Raw genomic sequence first — 19,082 nt, forward strand, 5'->3', positions numbered from 1 at the left:
CTTCTCTATGCACTTATCTGTGTAAGCTGCAATTACTGAGAAATGCAAAGTATGAGTTAAAGGAAGGAGGTCAGTACGTGGCTAGAAGCCATAAGGCAGCAGAAAGAATCATGTGCAAGTTAATACTGGAAGTGAGAAGTGTGGCTTTACAGAGAGGAGATGTGAATCAGTGAACAGCACCTAGAGGATCAGCTGTACTCTGTATTTTAGTTTATTTTTAAAGGACAGATGGCTGGTGGGACTGGAGATCAATAAGCTGGTCTTGGCCTGACATGAATCAGACTTGCAGGCCTAGCCCAGGTCTCTGCTGTACTGCAGTATTTGTGAGGTCTCCTGAAGCTGTTGTGTGATAATCTGTGTGGCTTTTACACCTGCTTTTGGTATGTGACATGGAAACAGAGAAAAATTTGCCATGCCATACAAAATCCTGATAATATTACTGACTTTACTGTGATATTACTATGTGTGAAGAGCTGTACCTGTTGTGAGCACTGGTAAACACTCAAACAATTAGGAATTTTTTTTAAATACTGTGTTTGTCATCTAACCACAGAGCAAAACCTGGTGAGCCTGTTGCTCAGCTCTCTTCTCTGCTTGTGTGTTTGAAACAGCAGTGTGAAAAGGGCTACAGAGAATGCAGTTGTATCCCTTTACTGGAAAATAACACCTGAGCAAAATACAAAAGGACATAAAAAACCTTAAAACATGACAGAAGGTGTTTCTTAGATCTTAAGTCCTGTAGGATTTGTCATATTACTTACTCCTCATCACTGTGAAGCAATATTCATTGTGGGAAAGGCACATTATGCCACAGAGTGACCATCAGGGTATTTTTTTAATATGTCTATATATATCAATATCAATCAGAACTGGACATTATGATGGAACTAGTAAAACTTTCACCATAGTGGCAATCCTACTTTGGAATTAACATTTTATAAAACCAGGGCCTCAAACATAGTGTGATAAAACCAGAGAGTCACAGTGGTGATTGTGTTTGCCTAACCATGTCTAACCAAGTTTTCTCTGCATTTTTCCCTTTAGCAAAGTATCCAGAGATCAAGAGTCTGATGGGACCAGATCCACATTTGAAGTGGATTGTATCTGGAATGGTTTTCACGCAGCTTCTGGCATGCTACCTGGTGAAAGACTTATCTTGGAAATGGATTTTCTTCTGGGCTTATGCTTTTGGGGGTTGCATCAACCACTCTCTGACCCTGGCCATCCATGACATTTCCCACAACGTGGCCTTTGGGAACAAGCAGGCCCGGTGGAACCGATGGTTCGCAATCTTCGCCAACTTGCCCATCGGCGTCCCCTACTCTGCCTCCTTCAAGAAATACCACATTGACCATCACCGCTACCTGGGAGGGGACAGCCTGGACGTGGACATTCCCACAGACTTTGAGGGCTGGTTTTTCTGCACCCCGCTCCGGAAGCTGCTCTGGCTGTTCCTGCAGCCTCTGTTCTACAGCCTGAGGCCACTCTATGTGAACCCCAAAGCAATCACACGGATGGAAATCCTCAATGCTCTCGTCCAGTTTTCTATAGACCTCATCATTTACTACCTGTGGGGGCTCAAACCTGTTATTTACCTAATAGCAGGTACTATTCTTTGCTTGGGTCTTCATCCCATTTCTGGGCACTTCATAGCAGAACACTACATGTTCCTGAAAGGGTATGAGACATACTCTTATTACGGGCCTCTGAACTGGCTCACCTTCAATGTAGGCTACCACATGGAGCACCATGACTTCCCCAGCATTCCTGGATGCAGACTGCCCATGGTAAGTATAGTATGAGATGAGCGAGTTGGATTTTTATTGAAGCTGCTAAAATGTGTCAAAGAAAATCCTTCAAATCATAGCAATTGATGAATTTAAGAAAAAAAAGGGGGAAAAAGAGAACGGCTTCTCTGGATTTGTTTCTAATTAATTTTAAGCCCAAGATTGAGAGAAACAGCTGTCAAACTGCTGTAATACTTAGTTTATTTGATGCAAACTAAAACATCTGATCCTCAGAAGGCTTGAGGAATACCTTTTGCATGATAAAATCCTCCAACAAGGCTTTAAATGTCTTGATTTACATCCCTCAGCCACTAAGTTTCGACTCTGACAGTTTAAAGACCCATCTAAAGGGAGGCAGGTGGCAATGGCTACTTTAAATTTGTCTAATGATCAATCTGTTAAGTATATTGCTTGATTAACATCAAAGAAAATTTTTCTGGTTTTGAGATGACATAATTTTTGGGGCATGTTCCAGCCTGACAGAGGTAGCACTGGAAAATAAAGCCGCACTCTCTGAGACTCCTTTCAGCTCTCCTGCCCCACCCACAGAAACTGAGGAGGCCTGGCCTGTCGTTGGGAAAGCACTGTGGCTTTCCTCCTTTGAAAGGCAAACCCCTTTTTGTTTACGTTTTATCAGCTGTGGGAATCAAATTTGCAAAGCCCAGGTGTCTAGGAATGGTTTTCCATCTCCCTCCAGGTGCAGAGCTGCTCTTGTGTGTTTTGTGCAAGGGCTGCTCAGCAGGTGCTCAGTGTTGGAGGTACGTGACTCCAAGGATTACTCCTGCACATGAGTTCTCTGATGTAACAGGAAGGAAACACCTTTGTGTGGCCTGATGCAAAGTGTGGAACTGCTGCTCAATATCCACACGAGGTGGAGGTAGAGCCTGAGGCTCAGGAGCTGTGACGTCCCCACCACTACTGATACCATGTACAACTTCTGTGATGGCATACCTGGGCAAACCCTGCTGTGTGGGCTCATGTTCTCCATCACAGAAACACTCCCTGGAAGGAGATTCAAATCAACAGGAGATTTTCTTGTGTAGAAGGGTGTGGGAAGCCTCTATATAGCCTGAAATTGTTTTTATTCACTCCTTTGCTGCTGGAGGTCTGTCCTGGAGATGCTGCCTGCTCCTGGTGAGGCCCAGAGGAGCTGGTGCAGCAGCCCACACTTGGATGTGAAGCTCTCCTCTGAGGCACTCCCATCCCTGATACACCTGATAGCTCAGTGGGGAAGTGCATGTGCTTGGCTCTAGTTTCAAATGTTCAAACTTGTTAGATGGGCTTAGATACTTAGATTACCAAAATGAAAATAGAAGAGAAGGAGGTTAGTTCAGTATCCTGCACAAGGGAGGTGAGTGACTAATTGAACTTGCTGGGACTGTTGCTCCAGCCCTGACTGAGACCTGAAAAGCTCTTCTCCACCCACACCACAAATAGTTCAGCCTAGTTCCTTGAGGCAGTGCAGCAGCTGGAAGTGTCTGCCCTCCTGCATAAAGAGGATGGAGTTATTAGCTGAATTTCATGGGCTTGTGTTCATGTGTGTTTTGCTCTTTGGCAACTGAGACTTGCCCTGCTGGTGGAGGAGAGAGCTGGCTTGTCAATCACTGCTGCCTGACAGAACTATTTGGAATACTTGGAGTCTGGTGAGAGATCAATTACAAGTAAAAATTCTATTAAAAAGAATTCTATTTTAAAAATTTCTATTTTCTTTGGCAAAACTGTTCCCATAGAAAATCCTTTCACCATTAAAACAAATTGGTTACTCTTTTCTTTAAATCTTGAACTTCCTAGTAGGTAAGAAACCTCACCTTGCTCTACTTTACTTAACCTCTTGGCAAATTCCTCACTCAGCAAAGATTTATTTTTTTCAGATTTAGTCTCTTAGACACTTGAACTTCTAATAGTTGCATTGTGTAGTATGGATGATCTCTCAGCAAGACTATTTTTATTTTTAATTATTGGCAAGTAGAAAGTGGAGAAAAGATCTCTATTTTTAAAGATCTATCCTGCATGATTGAGATCAGGGGAGAAATAGGATTTGAGTTTGAGAATAACTGGATCTTAATCTTGGAAAGTAACTAGCTTTTCAGCTTGCTTATCAGGAAAGTAAATTCAGAGTTTTCCTTTGTTACAGGTGTGTCATTCAGAGCGTTCTGAGTAATGTGTTTGCCACTAGAAAGACCTTTACCCTATGACTGTGACAAATTTGAAAGAGGAAGAATTAGGCTGTGCTCATAAGCTTATGGATATTAAAGATGAGTGACATGGGTGTGCAGCAAGAACTTGTCCCACTAGTTAATGAGAGATTGCACAAGAGACCATAAAATTTAACTGTGCAATGAAGGCCCTGCTCTAAGAAAAAACCCTGTAGACTTAAGAATAGATTAGTCTTTGAATGAAGTCTTACAACTATAAAATATTGCACTGTTTACCAAATGAGTAAAGAGATCCATTCTTCATTGTCTGAGTTGTCAGAGTATACTCATGGAGAGAGGAGATTGGAGAAGGAGGAGGAACTCTATTAGAAGCTGCAATAAAAGCAGCAGTGTTACCAGGGGCAAACTAGTTACTCATTAAGCTTGTGGGAAAAGGAAAAGACATGGTATGAAACCAGATTTATTAGGCAGACAAGACTGGAAAACATGGTAGATGTGCTGGTTTTGAATTGCAGATTTCATTAACCCTATGATGGCCGGGAGGGCTAGTTCCAGTGCTCACCATCCTGTGGAGGGGATGTAAGACCATAGAGGGAACTTCTTGTAATAAGCCTTTAAGCATTCTAAATGTAATTTTAAGCTTTGTGTCACAAGGATCTCTAGTTCTGTATAGCCCCAGGACAAGGAGTGTGTAACAGCCATGCTGAAATACTAGGCTGCATTTAACTTTTGTACTTATCAGATATGAAGAGTACGAGTAGGGTCCTGTCACTGTGCTCTACAACCACAGAACCAGAACAAAAGTTCCAGTCCAAAAGATGTGATTTCTTGCCCTGCCACCTTGACCTACTTGAAGAAAAGCCTCAATATACCACGTGCCAAGTGCCTAGTAATTGTCCTGACAGACATTGTCTGTCCTAACAGAATCACAGAATGGGTGAGGCTCAGCCTCCCTGCTCAAACAGGGTCATTCTGAAGCACATGGCACAGGGTTGTGTCCAGATGGTTCTTGAACATCCCCACTGAGGGAGGCTCTGCACCCTCTCTGGGCAGCCTGTTCCTGTGCTCAGTGACTGCTCAGTAAAAAAGTTTTTCCTCATGTTCAGGTGGAACTTCCTGTGCATCAGTTTCTGCCTTGTCCTCCTGCTTGGTAGCACTGAGAAGAGTCTGGATCCATTCTCTTGACACCCACCCTCCAGATACTTAAAGATATTGATGAGGTTCCCTCTCAGTTGTCTTTTCTTAAGTCTGGACAGGCTCAGCTCCATCAGCCTTTTCTCATTAGAGAGATGCTCCAGTCCCTCAATCAACTTTGTCACCCTGCACTGGACTCGCTCCAGGAGCTCCATGTCCCTCTTGTACTGAGGAGTCCAGAACTGGGCACAGCACTCCAGATGTGCCTCAATTTTCATTTACAAACTAGCAATGAGTTAAGACTTACAGTTGAGATTTGTAAGGAAGAAGGCAGGGAGGAGTTGAAGAAAATGGATCACCTACAATGCAGTATATGGAGAGCTTGAGGAGCAGGATTTTGGGATGCTTAATTACAGTGCCATCCTCTTGAAGACAATCTATCATCTGGCCACAAAACTTGCTACCTGGAAACTGCATCTACAGGTTTTGTACTGTAACACAGAGGGTGACTCTTCCAGCCTTAACCATACTAATAGATATAGAACCATTAAGGCTGGAAAAGACTTCCAAGATCATTGAGTCCAAACTTTGATCTGACACCATCATATCAACTAAATCATAGGATGAAGTGCCATGTTGAGTCATTTCTGGAACACTTCCAGGAGTGGTGACTCCACCACTTCCTTGAGCAGCTGTTCTGATGTTTAACAAGTCTCATGAAGAAATTCTTTCTGGTGTCCAAACTTCTCCCTTGATGCAGCTTGAGCCTTTTTTCTATTGTCGTGCTGCTTGTTACTTGGGAGAAGAGGCTGAGCCCCACCTGGTAACACCCTCCTTTCAGAGTTGTAGAGTGATAAGGTCTCCCCTGAGCCTCCTTTTCTGCAGGCTAAACACCCCAGCTCCCTCAGCCATTCCTCCTATGATGTTGCATTTAAAATGGAGCCTGCATTAAACCCCAATTACTGCCCTCCCACTATCCAGTTTTTCTGGTGGATAAGGTGATAATTCTGTTTTATGTATGGAGATACTGAAAGAAAGAATGAAAAATGAGATGGTTTTGCTGGAAAACTTTTGCATCGATCTATTATAAAAGAGAAACATATTTTAAAATTCTTTCCTGCCATGTGCTAGCAAGACAGGAACAGGTACCTACCAAATTTCCTTCTTTTCCATAAGAAAATCTTTCAGAAGTCCCCCTCTAACTGCATTCCTTACATTTTCTCTTTCCTCCATTTCTTTTTGCAAATATAACCTGGTCAAGAGGTGTGCAGGATAATGTAACTACTTAAAAAGGCATGGTCTGGTTCAGAGAGCAAGAAGTACATGGGGCTCTGGGGAAGAGGGGAATGGTAGACTTGCTATAGGAACTTGGGTAGTGTAGATGAGGTAGATGAGGGCTAAACTACAGTTGAAAGGCAGAATTTCTAAAATGGAGGCAGGAAGGAAGGTCTAAGCAATTGTGTGCTAGGAAATGACCATGTCAGAGCTAGAGTGAAGCTTTTGAAGCTGGGTGTCTGAGCTACCCTTTGTGTTTGCATCAGGCCCCATGAGTAACCTCCATTCAAGGGAGCTTACTGTTCAAATAGTCCTCCCTCTCATCCTCTGGCTATTTCAATTACCCAGCTGGGAAAGGGGGTAATACCCAGATTAAATTATTTCTGACTGGGGTTACAGAAGGAGCACAGAGAACCAAATCTGCTTCTCCAGAGATCTTGGAAACCTGGAAATCACCTCTCTTCCTGCCATTAACAAATATCTCTAAGGAGAAATCCTGATATTGTCTGAATATAATTGAAAATTAACCATTGAAAATTAACTACTTTGAAGTACAAACCAATGCTTTAAAGCAGGATAGAGAAAAATGATTATCAATTTGGAGGTATTCAGTGAAAGACAGAATACAGTCAGACCTGAACTGAATCTTCCACCTCTAGGACAGCACTACATGCCAGGAGCACCAGGAGTGTGTAAGGGACAGAGGTAAAAGATTTTAATGACTCTTGTACATTATCCAACCTATTTCACAGACAAGTGTCTGCTAGGAAGCTGAATTAATGAGGTGATTAGCAGGGAGCCATGCCAGTTTATAATTTAACTTTCACTGGAATTCTTACCTTTTCACAAGCAGTTAAATGCTGTGTTAAGGTTGCCCCATTACACCTCGGTGGTGATGAGACCCTCTTCCTGCATGGTGATTTCTGTGTAACCCTTTCTCTCTTCACTGGAAGTCTGCTCTGTTCTCAGTGTAGCTGGCTTCAAAATTCTGCAGGGTTTTAAAGAGAGAAGTCATGCTGTCCAGCAAGACAAACTGCTCAATTCTAGAGCTTTGTTTGTCTAAGAGGTGGAGCTGCAATAAAACCATGCCCAAGCAGTTCTGTGCAAGTGTATACAGTTAACAGATTCTGCTGCTTCATAAATGTGTTCAAAAAGCAAAGCATCTAGTTGGAGCAGGAATAATAACTGATAACTTGGGAATCCCCGCAGTCCCCTGAACCTGCCAGCTCTGAAACCTCTCTGTCCTCTGGTTCTGGCCTAACTCCCACTACAAGTACCACCCCAATGATGCACAGTGCTTCTCTGATGGCAACAGTCCTTAGACTTTGGGAATTGTAGCAGGGATGAAATTTTATTAGACTTGTGACCTAATAATGAATCTCACAATATTTTTGATATCAGACTGAGGAGAACAGACCACCCCTGCAATTTTCTTTGCCTGCTGGAGGAACCCATCTCTTGGATTTGCATCATGGTAGCAGAATGCAGAAAACAAAGCGTAGGCAAGGCTGTGTCTGTCATTTTCTCACTTGTTAATTCTCTGTTACCCAGAACTCTTAACAGAAGAATATTACAAGTGGCAAACAGGGCTTTAAATATAGTGTGCTGGAGTCTTGGCAATTGATAAAGTGGATAAAGTATCTCATTGTGGAGATCCCACCACCTCTGAAAGGAGACAAAATAGTTCTGACTGAAGGCAGCAATCCCCTGCCTTTCAAATTATGACACTGTGAGGCAAAACTTATATCAGAAATCTGTTAAGAAGTATCTAAATGCATTTAAGTACATTTCATTTGGCTGAACTTCAGAAGCTCACAGGCAATAACAAGTAACTTCAGGTAATGGCTGTGCTATCAGATCTGAGTGTGAAGGTTGAAAGACACCTGAGTCTGTGCAGCCCAACACTCATTCTCTCTCTTCTTCTTCCAGGTGAAGAAGATTGCAGCAGAATATTATGATAACCTCCCACATCACCAGTCCTGGATTCGAGTTCTGTGGGACTTTGTTTTTGATGACACTCTTGGTCCTTATTCAAGGGTTAAGAGACTGTGCAAGCTGGCAAAGGAAAGCTAATGGGGCAGCTCCTCCTGCTTCAGTGGTGTGTGTGTTTGTTCATTCCCATGACTTCAGTTTTCTGCAGAAATAGAAGGATCTTTGTGTGTTCTGGATTGAAGTTGGTGCTTGCTGCTTATGCCAAGAGGATGGGTGTGAAAATGAAGCAGTTTTAGACAACCGATACTTTTTAATAAAGGATATTTGTATATGCAACCCTCAGAACCTAGATTAGAGTGAACTGTGATTAGGTGAACCTTTGATCTAGGCTTAGAATTAACTTCCTAGGACACATGTGCCTAAGCCTGAGTTTTAGCTTTGTGGGGGGAATGTTTGTTGTGTGTTATGTGTGAGCATGTGTGTGTGTGTAGCTCAGGACTGGTTTCTCTTGGTGCCAGATTGGAGTGGATGCTCTGTGTGCACAGGACTGTGGAAGCAGGGAAGACTGGCACACAGAAGTAAATGATACTCCCTGGAAACACAAGGGTGCTTTTATCTCAATGTCTTGTCTAATCTAATATCTTCTGATAATTGCTAATAGCAGAAATTTTATATATGCAATGGAATATGTTTATATTTTTGTACATCTGTAAAATTATTTCAGTATGCTGTTTGATCTTTATTCTAGAGCTTTCTCTAAACCTTTTTTGAATGAATTGCTATTCTTGGGATATAATACTATTGCTAACTGAACTGTGGCAAGGAAAAATCCTTTTTTTAGAGTTCCACCTACTTCCTGATCAGCAGCATGGATGTGCCTCTGAGGAACTGGGTGGTCCTTTCTCACTCACCTTTTCAAGGGTATTCATAACTTCATGTATCTCACCCTTTCCCTACTGTAAGGGGAAAAGAATAGGTTCTAGTTTTAATTTTTCCTTGCCAAAGCTATTAGCATTCCTGGTCACCTTTCTTGGTCTCCTCTATATTACACTCCTTTCTGTGCATGGGATTTAGGGTACATGTCAGTGGAGACATGGAGGTGTCTTCATCTTTGTGGTGGTATTTGTTCCTAGCTGCTTTCAGAATAATGGGAATTCTTTTCCTCTGTCATTCAAGGGGCACAACTTGACATTTGGGAAGCACATGATACTCCAGCTATGCAAAATTGCCTCTGGTGGTGTTAAGGGCATGTACCTGGAACATGGAGATGGGGACATTTCTCTCTCTGTATCTCTTTCTTGGTGCTATTGACATTAACCTTCATCTCTCATTTCCACCCACTGGCATACTAAAATCTTCCTGCTTGTCCTCTCCAATTATAAACTCCTGGCTATCCTCAAGAATTCTGTATCATCCAAAACCTTAATCAACATAACCTTTCTACAAGCAGCACAGTATCTTGGGAGTGAGGAATTCAAATGCCATCTAGTAAATTTCCTCTACCATGGAAAGCTGGCAAATTACTTCTGTCCTTACAAAGTGGTTAAAAGAGAGAAATTATAATTTATATATAATTTATATATAATTGCCCTGTAGCCCTCTAACAGTTTGGGTTTTTTCTTCTGGAAATCCATGGCTCTAACAAGGAGCCTCGTTGGTCCCTCAGAGTATTAGACCTGGCAAGCCTGATTTCCTCACTGAACACTATTTTGTTCCTTCCTTCAGCAGCACTGGATCCAGGGAGCCAGTCTGTCTGTTCACTAGGCAGCTGAGCTAACCTGCAGACATTTGGGTTCCTCCTTCATTTCCCCATTCTCCATTTTTCTCACCCATGTGATTTTGGCAGTTGGGTAAATAAATACCCAGGCTTGCTCAGCAGATCCTTTGTAACACAGGGGCTGAACAGCAGTTTATTCACCAACACTGTTTTGTGCTTTTGGATAAGAAGAGCAAGAATGAGACTTCTCCCAGCATTTCAGCCTTTACTGATCCCTCAGTGATGAACATACTTAAGATAATATATATGAATTATTAAAGCTGCTTTTCTCCCAAAGGAAGAGGTGCTGCTGTATCAGTGCTCATGTCAGAGAATTTCAGATTTTTATTAATTTACTTCAGATATGCTGGCACTCTGATCACGTATTCAATTTCCTGTGTCTTTAGCAGTTGTTCCTCAACTCTCTGGTCCAACTTAATAAGTTAATATAAAAACCACAATAAAGATTATGCTAACTTCCTCAATATGACTGCTGTCCTTATCCTCTTTTATGAGTGACCTTGTGCTGTAGTTCCCTTACTCAGCTTTCATGATCTGGTCACCCATTTGCTGTGGACTACTAACCTGGCCTGACACAGAGGCTCTGGTGTAAATGAGCCAACCAAAACTCAGCTGCTTCTTCACCTGCCTCACATCAGTGTTTCCATCATGGTCCCAGCTTGCTTAGCCTGGGCAGCCCCACATTCCTCCTGCTCAGCACTGTCCATCTCAGCAGGAATTGGCTGGAAGGCTGCAGTGCCTGCAGGTGTGCAGTGTGAGCTGAGTTCCAGGATTTGGGGTGCTGCTGGAGAAGGCTGTCATCCTGTTCTCTCCATGGGCACTTGTTTTGCTACTGCCAGTAATGTTGGCAGGAGGGGTTTTTTCATAACCTCAGGGCATATGGGTCTGGGTTAAAAGTGTGTTAGAGCTATGTAAAGTTTTATTCCTTTTGCTTAAAAATTGATCCAGATTTCCTTCTTTCTTTGGGCACACTAAGGCTCTCTCAAGTAGCTGTATGATAGGAAGCATTGGAGAGTGATGTCCCCTTAGATTTCTGCTGTGAAAGATGCCTGTAGCCTGCCCTGTTGCAGTGGTTCAACAAGCCCAGGATGAAAGGACACCCTTTTCTGCAGAGACAGCTGGCAAACTGAATTACTGGCTGGGAGGAGAGAATCCTCTGGTAGTGCCACTACTGGAAATAATGCCACCTTGCACATCCTTGTCACTGGAGCTGAAGGCTGGGAACTGGCATGGTGATGCCAGGACTGCTCCCCTGCCAAGTTTCCCCTTCCACCCCACACACTTTGCTCCCAATATTAAGTGTCCCTGTTCAACTTCAGCTTATTATGTTGTAATTATACGAGGCCTGCAAAGGTAATTGAAGAAAGTAAGAAAATCCCATTTACAGCAGCTGGCTGATGTTAACACAGGGGCATGGCATATCCAGGCTGTACAACATTGTTATTTCTGACCTTAGGCAGAATGCCACATTCCAAGGAAAAACATGAACCATGCCAAGCACCAACCTCCAAAACCTTAATTAGGATTACAGGACAGTTTCACAAAGCAAATGAGATCTTGAAAAGCAGAAGTTTTGAAGAGTCCTTGCCATTATCAGGTATGCCATTAAATGGGTTTATAATTAGGAAATGCATGAGCTACTGTAAGAGATTTATGCAACAGAGCATTCTAATCTCTGCTGTTACTGATGCTTGTCTGGGTTGCTCATACTGGGATGGCTCCTCCTGGGGTTGTTGCAATGTGATGCACATCAGTGTCTGCTTCCTTTAGTTCCCATGTAGAAATCTTTATCTTGCTATTTAACCTTTCTCCTGCCTTCAGCTGGCATTCAACAGCTAACAAACATCAGTCTCAGTCTGGAGCTCACTGTTGCATTAAACTCAGATTTCTCCCATTTCTCCCATATTTAATCTACAGTATAACCAGACTGTGAAAAAGACTCATTTGTAAAAGGCATTTGGGTTGCTTTGAAGAGTGCTGAAGAACACCCCAAAACAAAACAGGTACCATTTTACAGCTGACTCCCAAACAGGACCCATGCTGCCTCCTCTGCTGTCCCTCCTGCCTGCTCCACTAGCAATGGGACAATCAGAGGCTCTCCTGGGCTGCTGCACCAGGCTCTGCTCCCAAAACCAATCCTCAGGGCCTGGCTTTTAAAATAAAATCTTTATGGAAGCCTGAAGAAATGAAGAGAACTTGGAAAATACTTGACAGATTTCAATAGTGGAACTCCAATCCCTTGGCTTTTGCTCAGGGTTACCAGAATATGGTATCAAGACAACTGCCATGTAAAGCTTGCACCAGACTAAGTCAAGCAGAAATCCCCAAGATTGCTCTTAATGCCTCAGGTTTTAGCTTTTATATTTTTCAGATTCTGTACTGCTTTAGTGTGTAGTTCTGAGCTTTGTATTAAGGGATAGTAAGTTCTCTTCACAGAGTAGGGAGACAAAACAATTCCTTCTCTAGCTGGCGACCAAGGACAACCAATCCAAATTTCAGGCCCAAGAGCATAAACAACGTGGACTGAAGAGAGAAAAACAAGAAGGATGGGACTTCATAACCTAAAGCTCTAATTGGACAATTAAGTCCACTATGCAAATGGACCAGAACTTATAAAAGTGAGAGACCTCATGACCAATCATCATTTTTGGGACCATTTTGGGTTCATCTTGGGTGTAGCCCTGGCTGGGCTCTTGTGTTGCCCAAGGTGTATCCATTGAGGCCTTTTAATAAATATCTACTTTATTCTTTAACTCTGTTTAGCCTCTGACCTAGGTCAGCCTTGACAAGGCATCACTCTGGTGGGAAGAATGGCTGCAAAGGAAACAATTTCGTGCCTTGGATGAAATGACTGGCTATGCACTATTAAGTGTTCAGTGTCCTGTACCAGTAAAGCACAAGACCTGCACACCATTAACAAATGACTCCCCTTAAGTCCCTAGTCAGCAGTGCTGTGCCTGGGATTTCAGTTTGCATCCACCCAATACCTTTGGCAGCCTTGTTCTGCATGAACAAACACTTCCCTTTTATTACTGCTAATCTGCAGGAGCACAGATGATGGGACCCGTGTATTTTTCAGTGACAGCAGGAGATGTGGAGGCCTGAGAAGAGCCTCAAGCCACTGTCCTTCACTTGCTTTGGCAAAGCATTGCTGAGGTGGGGGCAGCCTGCCTGCAGGACGTGGTGCTCACCACACAGGTGAGGGCCACGTCTGCCTGTGGGAGAAGGCATCAGCCACAGGAGGCAGAGCTGCCACCCCACAGTGAGTCTCAGTATCCTTCCTTTTACCACCAAGTGATACAGAAGTGCAGGAACTGAAGGGACAAATGAAACAAAGAAAGGCAGGGCTGTGTGGACAATAAACAGTTTATTACCAATATGAACACAGATACTGTGATGCACTGACGTACCATTTTTTTAATATTGTGATAACTCTGAGACAAAGAACTTGTTGGCTGACAACTAAACATGTCTCTTTCTTCTGGTGATGCCTCAATACATTTCTGTTGGCAAAGGATCTTCATTTACATTGCAGACTACTAGTAAAATTACTTTGAAGTCATCTATCAAAAGCAAATGGTTCACGTGTGTTCTTATCTACTACTAAAAAGAAAGGTAATACATTTAAATAAGCAAATACAAAATACAAAAAAGGCTGACAAATCCAATGTGCAGTGTCAGATGAAATCTAAAAAATCCAGAAATTTAAAATTTAATAATCTTTAGATTAAGACTTGTAAAATGAAGCGAATCCAAGGCAGCAGCAAGCTTCAAAGTGTGCTGAGTCTGCTAATAAAAAGGGTGTAAGAACAAAGACAGTGCCGGTGTCCTCTCCCACCATCTTGCATGACCTTGGTACACTTAGAAATGATCCAATCTTCCTAGCATTCTTAGTACCGTCCAAATGCTTTGCAATCATTATGTTGTACTGATTCTACTCAACTCCTGCCGTATGGCTGGAAAACCAAAGCAGAGAGTTAGTGCACAGTGGTACAGCCAGCGGGATGGACATCGCTCAGTGCAGAGGCTGCAAAAGTACGCGCCGCTAAAAGGATGAGTGGAGGGTAAAAGGATGAGTAAGGGTAAGCAGTCAGCTGCTGGCTTGCAAACTGCAGTACTACAGTGAGAAGGTGCGTCTGTGGTGTATGTGGATGCCTTGTTTTGCACTGGAATGAGCTAGAGAGGCTCTGAGGGCCAAGCTGCTGGGACAGTAGCGTATGGACAAGGGGCTCTCCAACTGCAAAATGCCTCAGAGCTTTGTGAGCACACACATCTAGGGCAAGGGCACAGGAAATGGATTTTAGCTGTTTTACAGTCTCCTCTTTCTCCCCTTCCCTGTGAAGCTAAGGTGGGAAGTGCAGGGTGTGGACATATCTTCATATGCCCTAATGTGGCCTTCAAATGGGAATTCTGCTGTGCATTTTAATAATGGCCCTGAAAAATGCCTTCAGTTGTAAACTGCAGAGCAATTTATAAAAAAGTACTGATACATTTGGTACAGCTGCTGTACTTTCAATGTATTATAACAATATGTGGCTATTTGGAAAGCTGTAATTGAGTGAAGGTCTGAAAGAACTCTTCAAGCATAGGAAACTACAGAAGATTTTTGGGAAGGATTTTCAGTTAGCTTCCTTTGTCCCCTCCTCATACCCGGACCTGTGTGGCCGGCAAGTTACAAGTGAATTTCACGCTTGCTGATTGTGATAAATTGATGTGCCATGGGCTACAGGCAGGCCCTTTCTCACCCTCCCAACCTGTGAGAAACACCAGCCAGCAAATTTCTCATAGGCTGGTGGCTCATCAACAGCATAATAAAGGATATAAGTGCAGTGTTATGGTCAGAGCTCAGATAAGGTAGATGCTTGTTCTTCAAATGTGTGCATAAATCAGAACTGTTCAGAGAAGTCTGAAAACACCAGGGAACTCTCTGCAGTTCCTATCATCTTATCTATGGAAAATTAGTCATAAAGATGAGAAAAATAATAATTTTTCTCTTTCTTACCATCAATTATCTCCTCTTTCACTTTGTGTAACTCTCTTACAACTTCCTCCAATATTTCCTGATGAGACAAAACACAAGTCAGCTGCTCAGAATTTCCTTCTAACTGGTGGAAGAAAATGCAAGTTTAACATGGTTGTGCTTGTCCCCCACCTCCATTGCTGCTCAGAGCCTAGCACTGCTAACAGCTATGTCTGCACTCCCAGGCACGGATGCAGAGGATGCTGGCATATTTACTTGCACATTTCTGTGCAGGCATAAGATGGAATAGCAGTGAGATTGTGCTCTCGTGCTGCTCACCAGCTAGCCCTTCCCTAGGCACCTGGTTGTAGAGGAAATCAGAAGACTGAACAGCCGTTTTGCTCGTACAGCGCATGCATGGGGGAAAATGGGTAGCTTGCCAAACCTCTAAAAGTGCCAATGACATCTTCACTCACCTGTTTCATCCGATCAAAATCTAAGGCATCCATAGCCACATCATTGCTGCTGCTCACTGGCTTCATCCTTGAGAAATGGAAGAAAAGCATAAAAAAACCAGTCAGTTTCTTGCAGTGTGTGCTAAGCTGCACCCACCTGATGGTGTGGATGAAATCCACCCCAGAGCAGGAGCACCTGTGTACAAGTGCTGCTCAGGAATATTTGGCAGCCAGAGAGCAGCACTGCTCCTGTATGCACAACCTGACCCTCAAGGATGCTGTGATTTTTTTTTTTTTTTTTTTTTTTTTTGTGTTGGGAATCTCAGTGATTTCAGATTAGAGAATGCTGAGGGGATAAAGCCCATTGAACACTGTGTTTTATTACAGCATTTGCAATTTGCAAGCTACATGTCTGGTTTTCCCTCACAGTCCCTTTTCTGTACAGCAGCTCTGTCCTGGCAACCTAGGCTTTCACTGGGTGCTAAAGTAATAGTAGGTTACAGCTTAGAAAAATATTATTGGGAAAATAATAACCCACTAATCCTTTCTTTGGAACACTTCAGTGAGTCAAGTGGCTTGTTGATAGTGTCATCTATCACAGCCATTTTTTATTGACTCAGAAACAAAACCAGTCTGGCCTTAATGGCTAGCGCACCTGAGTGTTATCAGTCTTTTTGCACGGTATTAGTCAGTGGGCTGAGCCATGATGACATCTGATAAAATAAATTAAGGAACTAGAAGCCATTTGCCTTTCTCTTTTAATCAGTAACTCTAAAACATTTAAAAAACTAACTATGCTCTACAAAGGCTTCAAATAACTTTGCCATCATCTTTAAGCCCAGACTGGGGGCTGGTGGAGATGCTGCTGCTCCTGAGGGCTGTTTGGTCTTGTAACCCTTCCTTGGGAAATCCTGACATGTATCCTATCATCTCACAGCTAAGGGAGTTGAGAAAAATCCAAATGCCTTCAAATTGATGAGGAATGGAAGCAGGTCACCACGGAGAGCTTTAGAAACCTGCCCTGCTTCCCCCACAGAAGTCTTTCAAGCAAGCACTACTACTACTGAGCACTACTCCAGGTGCTAAATTAGGAAACCATTTTTTCCCACTGAACTCCTCCTCCTGGGATGCAATGCCATTATAAAAGATAGCTACTGAAATGTGATGGCTGCTTTAAATAGCCCATGTTTCATTCCCATTTCCAAGGAGGAAGAATGGTCTTTTCCCATCTATTTGAAGCTCATGTATTTCCTAGAACCAACACGTTTCCCTGGTTTTAGGAGAGCTGGCAAATCTATATTTTGCTATAGTAACACTGATGCATCCCTCTGAATGTTTGGGCAGAGCATGTTACAGCATTTTAAACAAAGCAGCAAGTATGTGCAGATAGTTGCCATTGGCAACTTGCCTCTCTCCAGACTATTAGCACTGTCGTACGCCTAACAATGTAAAATAAGTGACATCTCTTTGCAGTAAATACTGAACATTTGTAAGCCTGTGTTCTACCTCCTTACTCAGCTTATCCATCCATCTCAGTGTCCAGTAACACTGGGTGCTCCTGGACCAGCAAGGGAAGCAAGCCTCTCTAGCTGTCCAACATCAAACCTAATCTCTGTGATTAAAAACATGGGTGCTGATCCTGAAGCTTGGCCATTCAAACTATTAGGTTTCTTGGCTTTTAACACCTGCTGGTTTCTGTACCCCATGTGTCTGAAAGATCTGTCTGTGGTGGGGCCTTTTTACATCTCGATTTTATTACCAAGTTTTACTCTCCTTTCTTATGCACCCACTGCGGTTGCATGGGTAGAAGAATAACTTCCCTTATCCCAGCTGCAAGCTCTTCAGATCATTTCTGCTTTTGCTTTTTAATTTCTGCAGAGGTTGAGCAATGAAAGCTTCACCTATTGGCAGGATCACCATGAACCTTCTGTAGACAGATGGTCCAAAATGTGATTTCCACATGGCACAGCACTGCCAGACCCATGTCCCTGACTCACACACACACATGGATGGTTTAAGTGCTGGTTCCAGCATGATTAACATCTATAATGCCCAAGGGAACAGGGGGCTGCTTCCATGGAACAAAGCTCTGCCATGACACCTTCACACTTGGTGCAGAGACAGACAAAGCAGATTGCAAGAGAATGAGCAAAAGACGTGGCAGAAGACGAACACTAGTGCTGAATGATGGGATGAGCCAAAGGACAAGCCAAGACAGTAAGAAGCCAGGCAGTTAGCCAGTACCTAGAAGACACGTGGGATTGTGTGGGGCTCTTAGCTTCACAGCTCTTCACCACTGATGGATTTCTACAGCAATGGAATGAAACGAGACATGAGTCGTGCGCGTGCCACGGGGACAGCGTGAGCATCCCGCCTGCGACACCCCATGCAGCTCACCTAGAAAGTAATGAAGATACAGGCTTCTCAACAGAATTGCTCCTTTCCCATGGCTTCTTCCCAGAGTCTGAAAAACAAACATGAAAAGGCAGTTTATTATTTTTGCTCTAAAAATAAAAATATCCTGAAGTGGATTGTCTTGTACAGTTGCTTTCTTTCAGTGAGGATGAGGGACTTAGGAGAAGAACCAGGAAAATGAGACTGCTGAATGAGTGCATTTGCCTACATTATTGGGAAAGCATTAGCAAAAATCTGCTTAGTGATCCCTTTAATTAGGGACCACATAGTTAAACAATACTAAAAAGAAATGGAACTGGAACAGCAGGAGGAAAAGCATAAATAATTTCTATTAGGAAATACAGGCTAATTGCTGCAAGGCTTACTTTATTCAGTACAATATTTATTTATATTTTATATTAAGAAGTCTTAGGTTTTCTGTCTGCATAGCTGGCAGAAAATGTGGGTGTATGGAAAAAAAACGGCAGTAAGAGCCCACTATGCAAATCTCCACAGAGAATTTATTTAATGTTGTGTGCACTTCTAACACACAGAACACTCCCAAAAAGCTGTACTACATAACACTTGTTGCTGAAAGCACTTCATATCATCCCAGTCTCCTAAAATAAACTGTTGAAGAGATTTGACAACTTTATATACAAGAATTTGCTCCTCTGTGAGGTCCTGAAAAGATTATGGGCACTCCCAGGAAATCTCTAGATCTCATTTACATACACCTTTCTCCTGGCTTCCTCCCCTTCCCTTGCAAAGCACACAGGTCATGGCTTTGTTCCAAAAGGAAGCTGGAATGGTTAAATAGTCATTCCCCTGGGAGAGACTCTCAGTATGCATGAAAGCCAAGACTGGTGAGCGCTTGCAGCTCATCTACTCAGATACAGTTATTTTAATTAATTTTAGGAAAACCAATTTAATCAGGGAACTCTCAGGATCAGCCTTATTTCAGCAAACTAAATAGCAGTTTGACATCCGAATCCCACCTGTACAGATCAGGATATCTACACTTCAAAAAGTAAAATAATCCAGCTTTTTTCTCTTAAAAGATTTAGGTGTGTAATGTTGAGGACACAGATCCTCAGCTACATGTCTAACTAAATTGTCTTGCAATTTTCTTGACTGTGAAGCATATAAAAGTCATAATTTCTTGGTGAATTCAGTTTTTAAAATCACAAGTTTTTGGAAATTTTTCTGTTA

The 19,082-nt window shown here is 42.7% G+C and overlaps 2 protein-coding genes across 9 annotated transcripts in view; one reads left to right on the forward strand and one right to left on the reverse strand.

Moving 5' to 3' along the window:
• DEGS2 (delta 4-desaturase, sphingolipid 2) overlaps positions 1-14,490 on the forward strand; it is a 36,177-nt gene extending 21,687 nt beyond the window's left edge. For 3 of the 4 annotated variants that reach the window (XM_074542358.1, XM_074542356.1, XM_005483214.4), the window contains exons 2-3: positions 1,045-1,787; positions 8,282-13,620. In XM_074542358.1, the coding sequence (XP_074398459.1) occupies positions 1,071-1,787; positions 8,282-8,425 (861 nt within the window). In that variant the 5' untranslated portion in view covers positions 1,045-1,070 and the 3' untranslated portion in view covers positions 8,426-13,620. Of the gene's footprint in view, positions 1-1,044; positions 1,788-8,281 lie in introns of all 4 variants that reach the window. The other variant, XM_074542355.1, reaches the window with a different exon arrangement.
• The window catches only part of EVL (Enah/Vasp-like), a 147,284-nt gene continuing 141,612 nt past the window's right edge, over positions 13,411-19,082 (reverse strand). For all 5 annotated transcript variants that reach the window (XM_005483209.4, XM_005483210.4, XM_005483207.4 and 2 more), the window contains exons 10-14: positions 17,874-17,940; positions 17,721-17,783; positions 15,498-15,564; positions 15,064-15,121; positions 13,411-14,017 (exon numbers count right to left, since the gene is read on the reverse strand). In XM_005483209.4, coding sequence (XP_005483266.1) covers positions 13,980-14,017; positions 15,064-15,121; positions 15,498-15,564; positions 17,721-17,783; positions 17,874-17,940 — 293 coding nt within the window. In that variant the 3' untranslated portion in view covers positions 13,411-13,979. The remainder of the gene's footprint in view (positions 14,018-15,063; positions 15,122-15,497; positions 15,565-17,720; positions 17,784-17,873; positions 17,941-19,082) is intronic.

The sequence above is a fragment of the Zonotrichia albicollis genome, chromosome 6, assembly GCF_047830755.1.
Source record: "Zonotrichia albicollis isolate bZonAlb1 chromosome 6, bZonAlb1.hap1, whole genome shotgun sequence".
Lineage (NCBI taxonomy): Eukaryota > Metazoa > Chordata > Aves > Passeriformes > Passerellidae > Zonotrichia > Zonotrichia albicollis.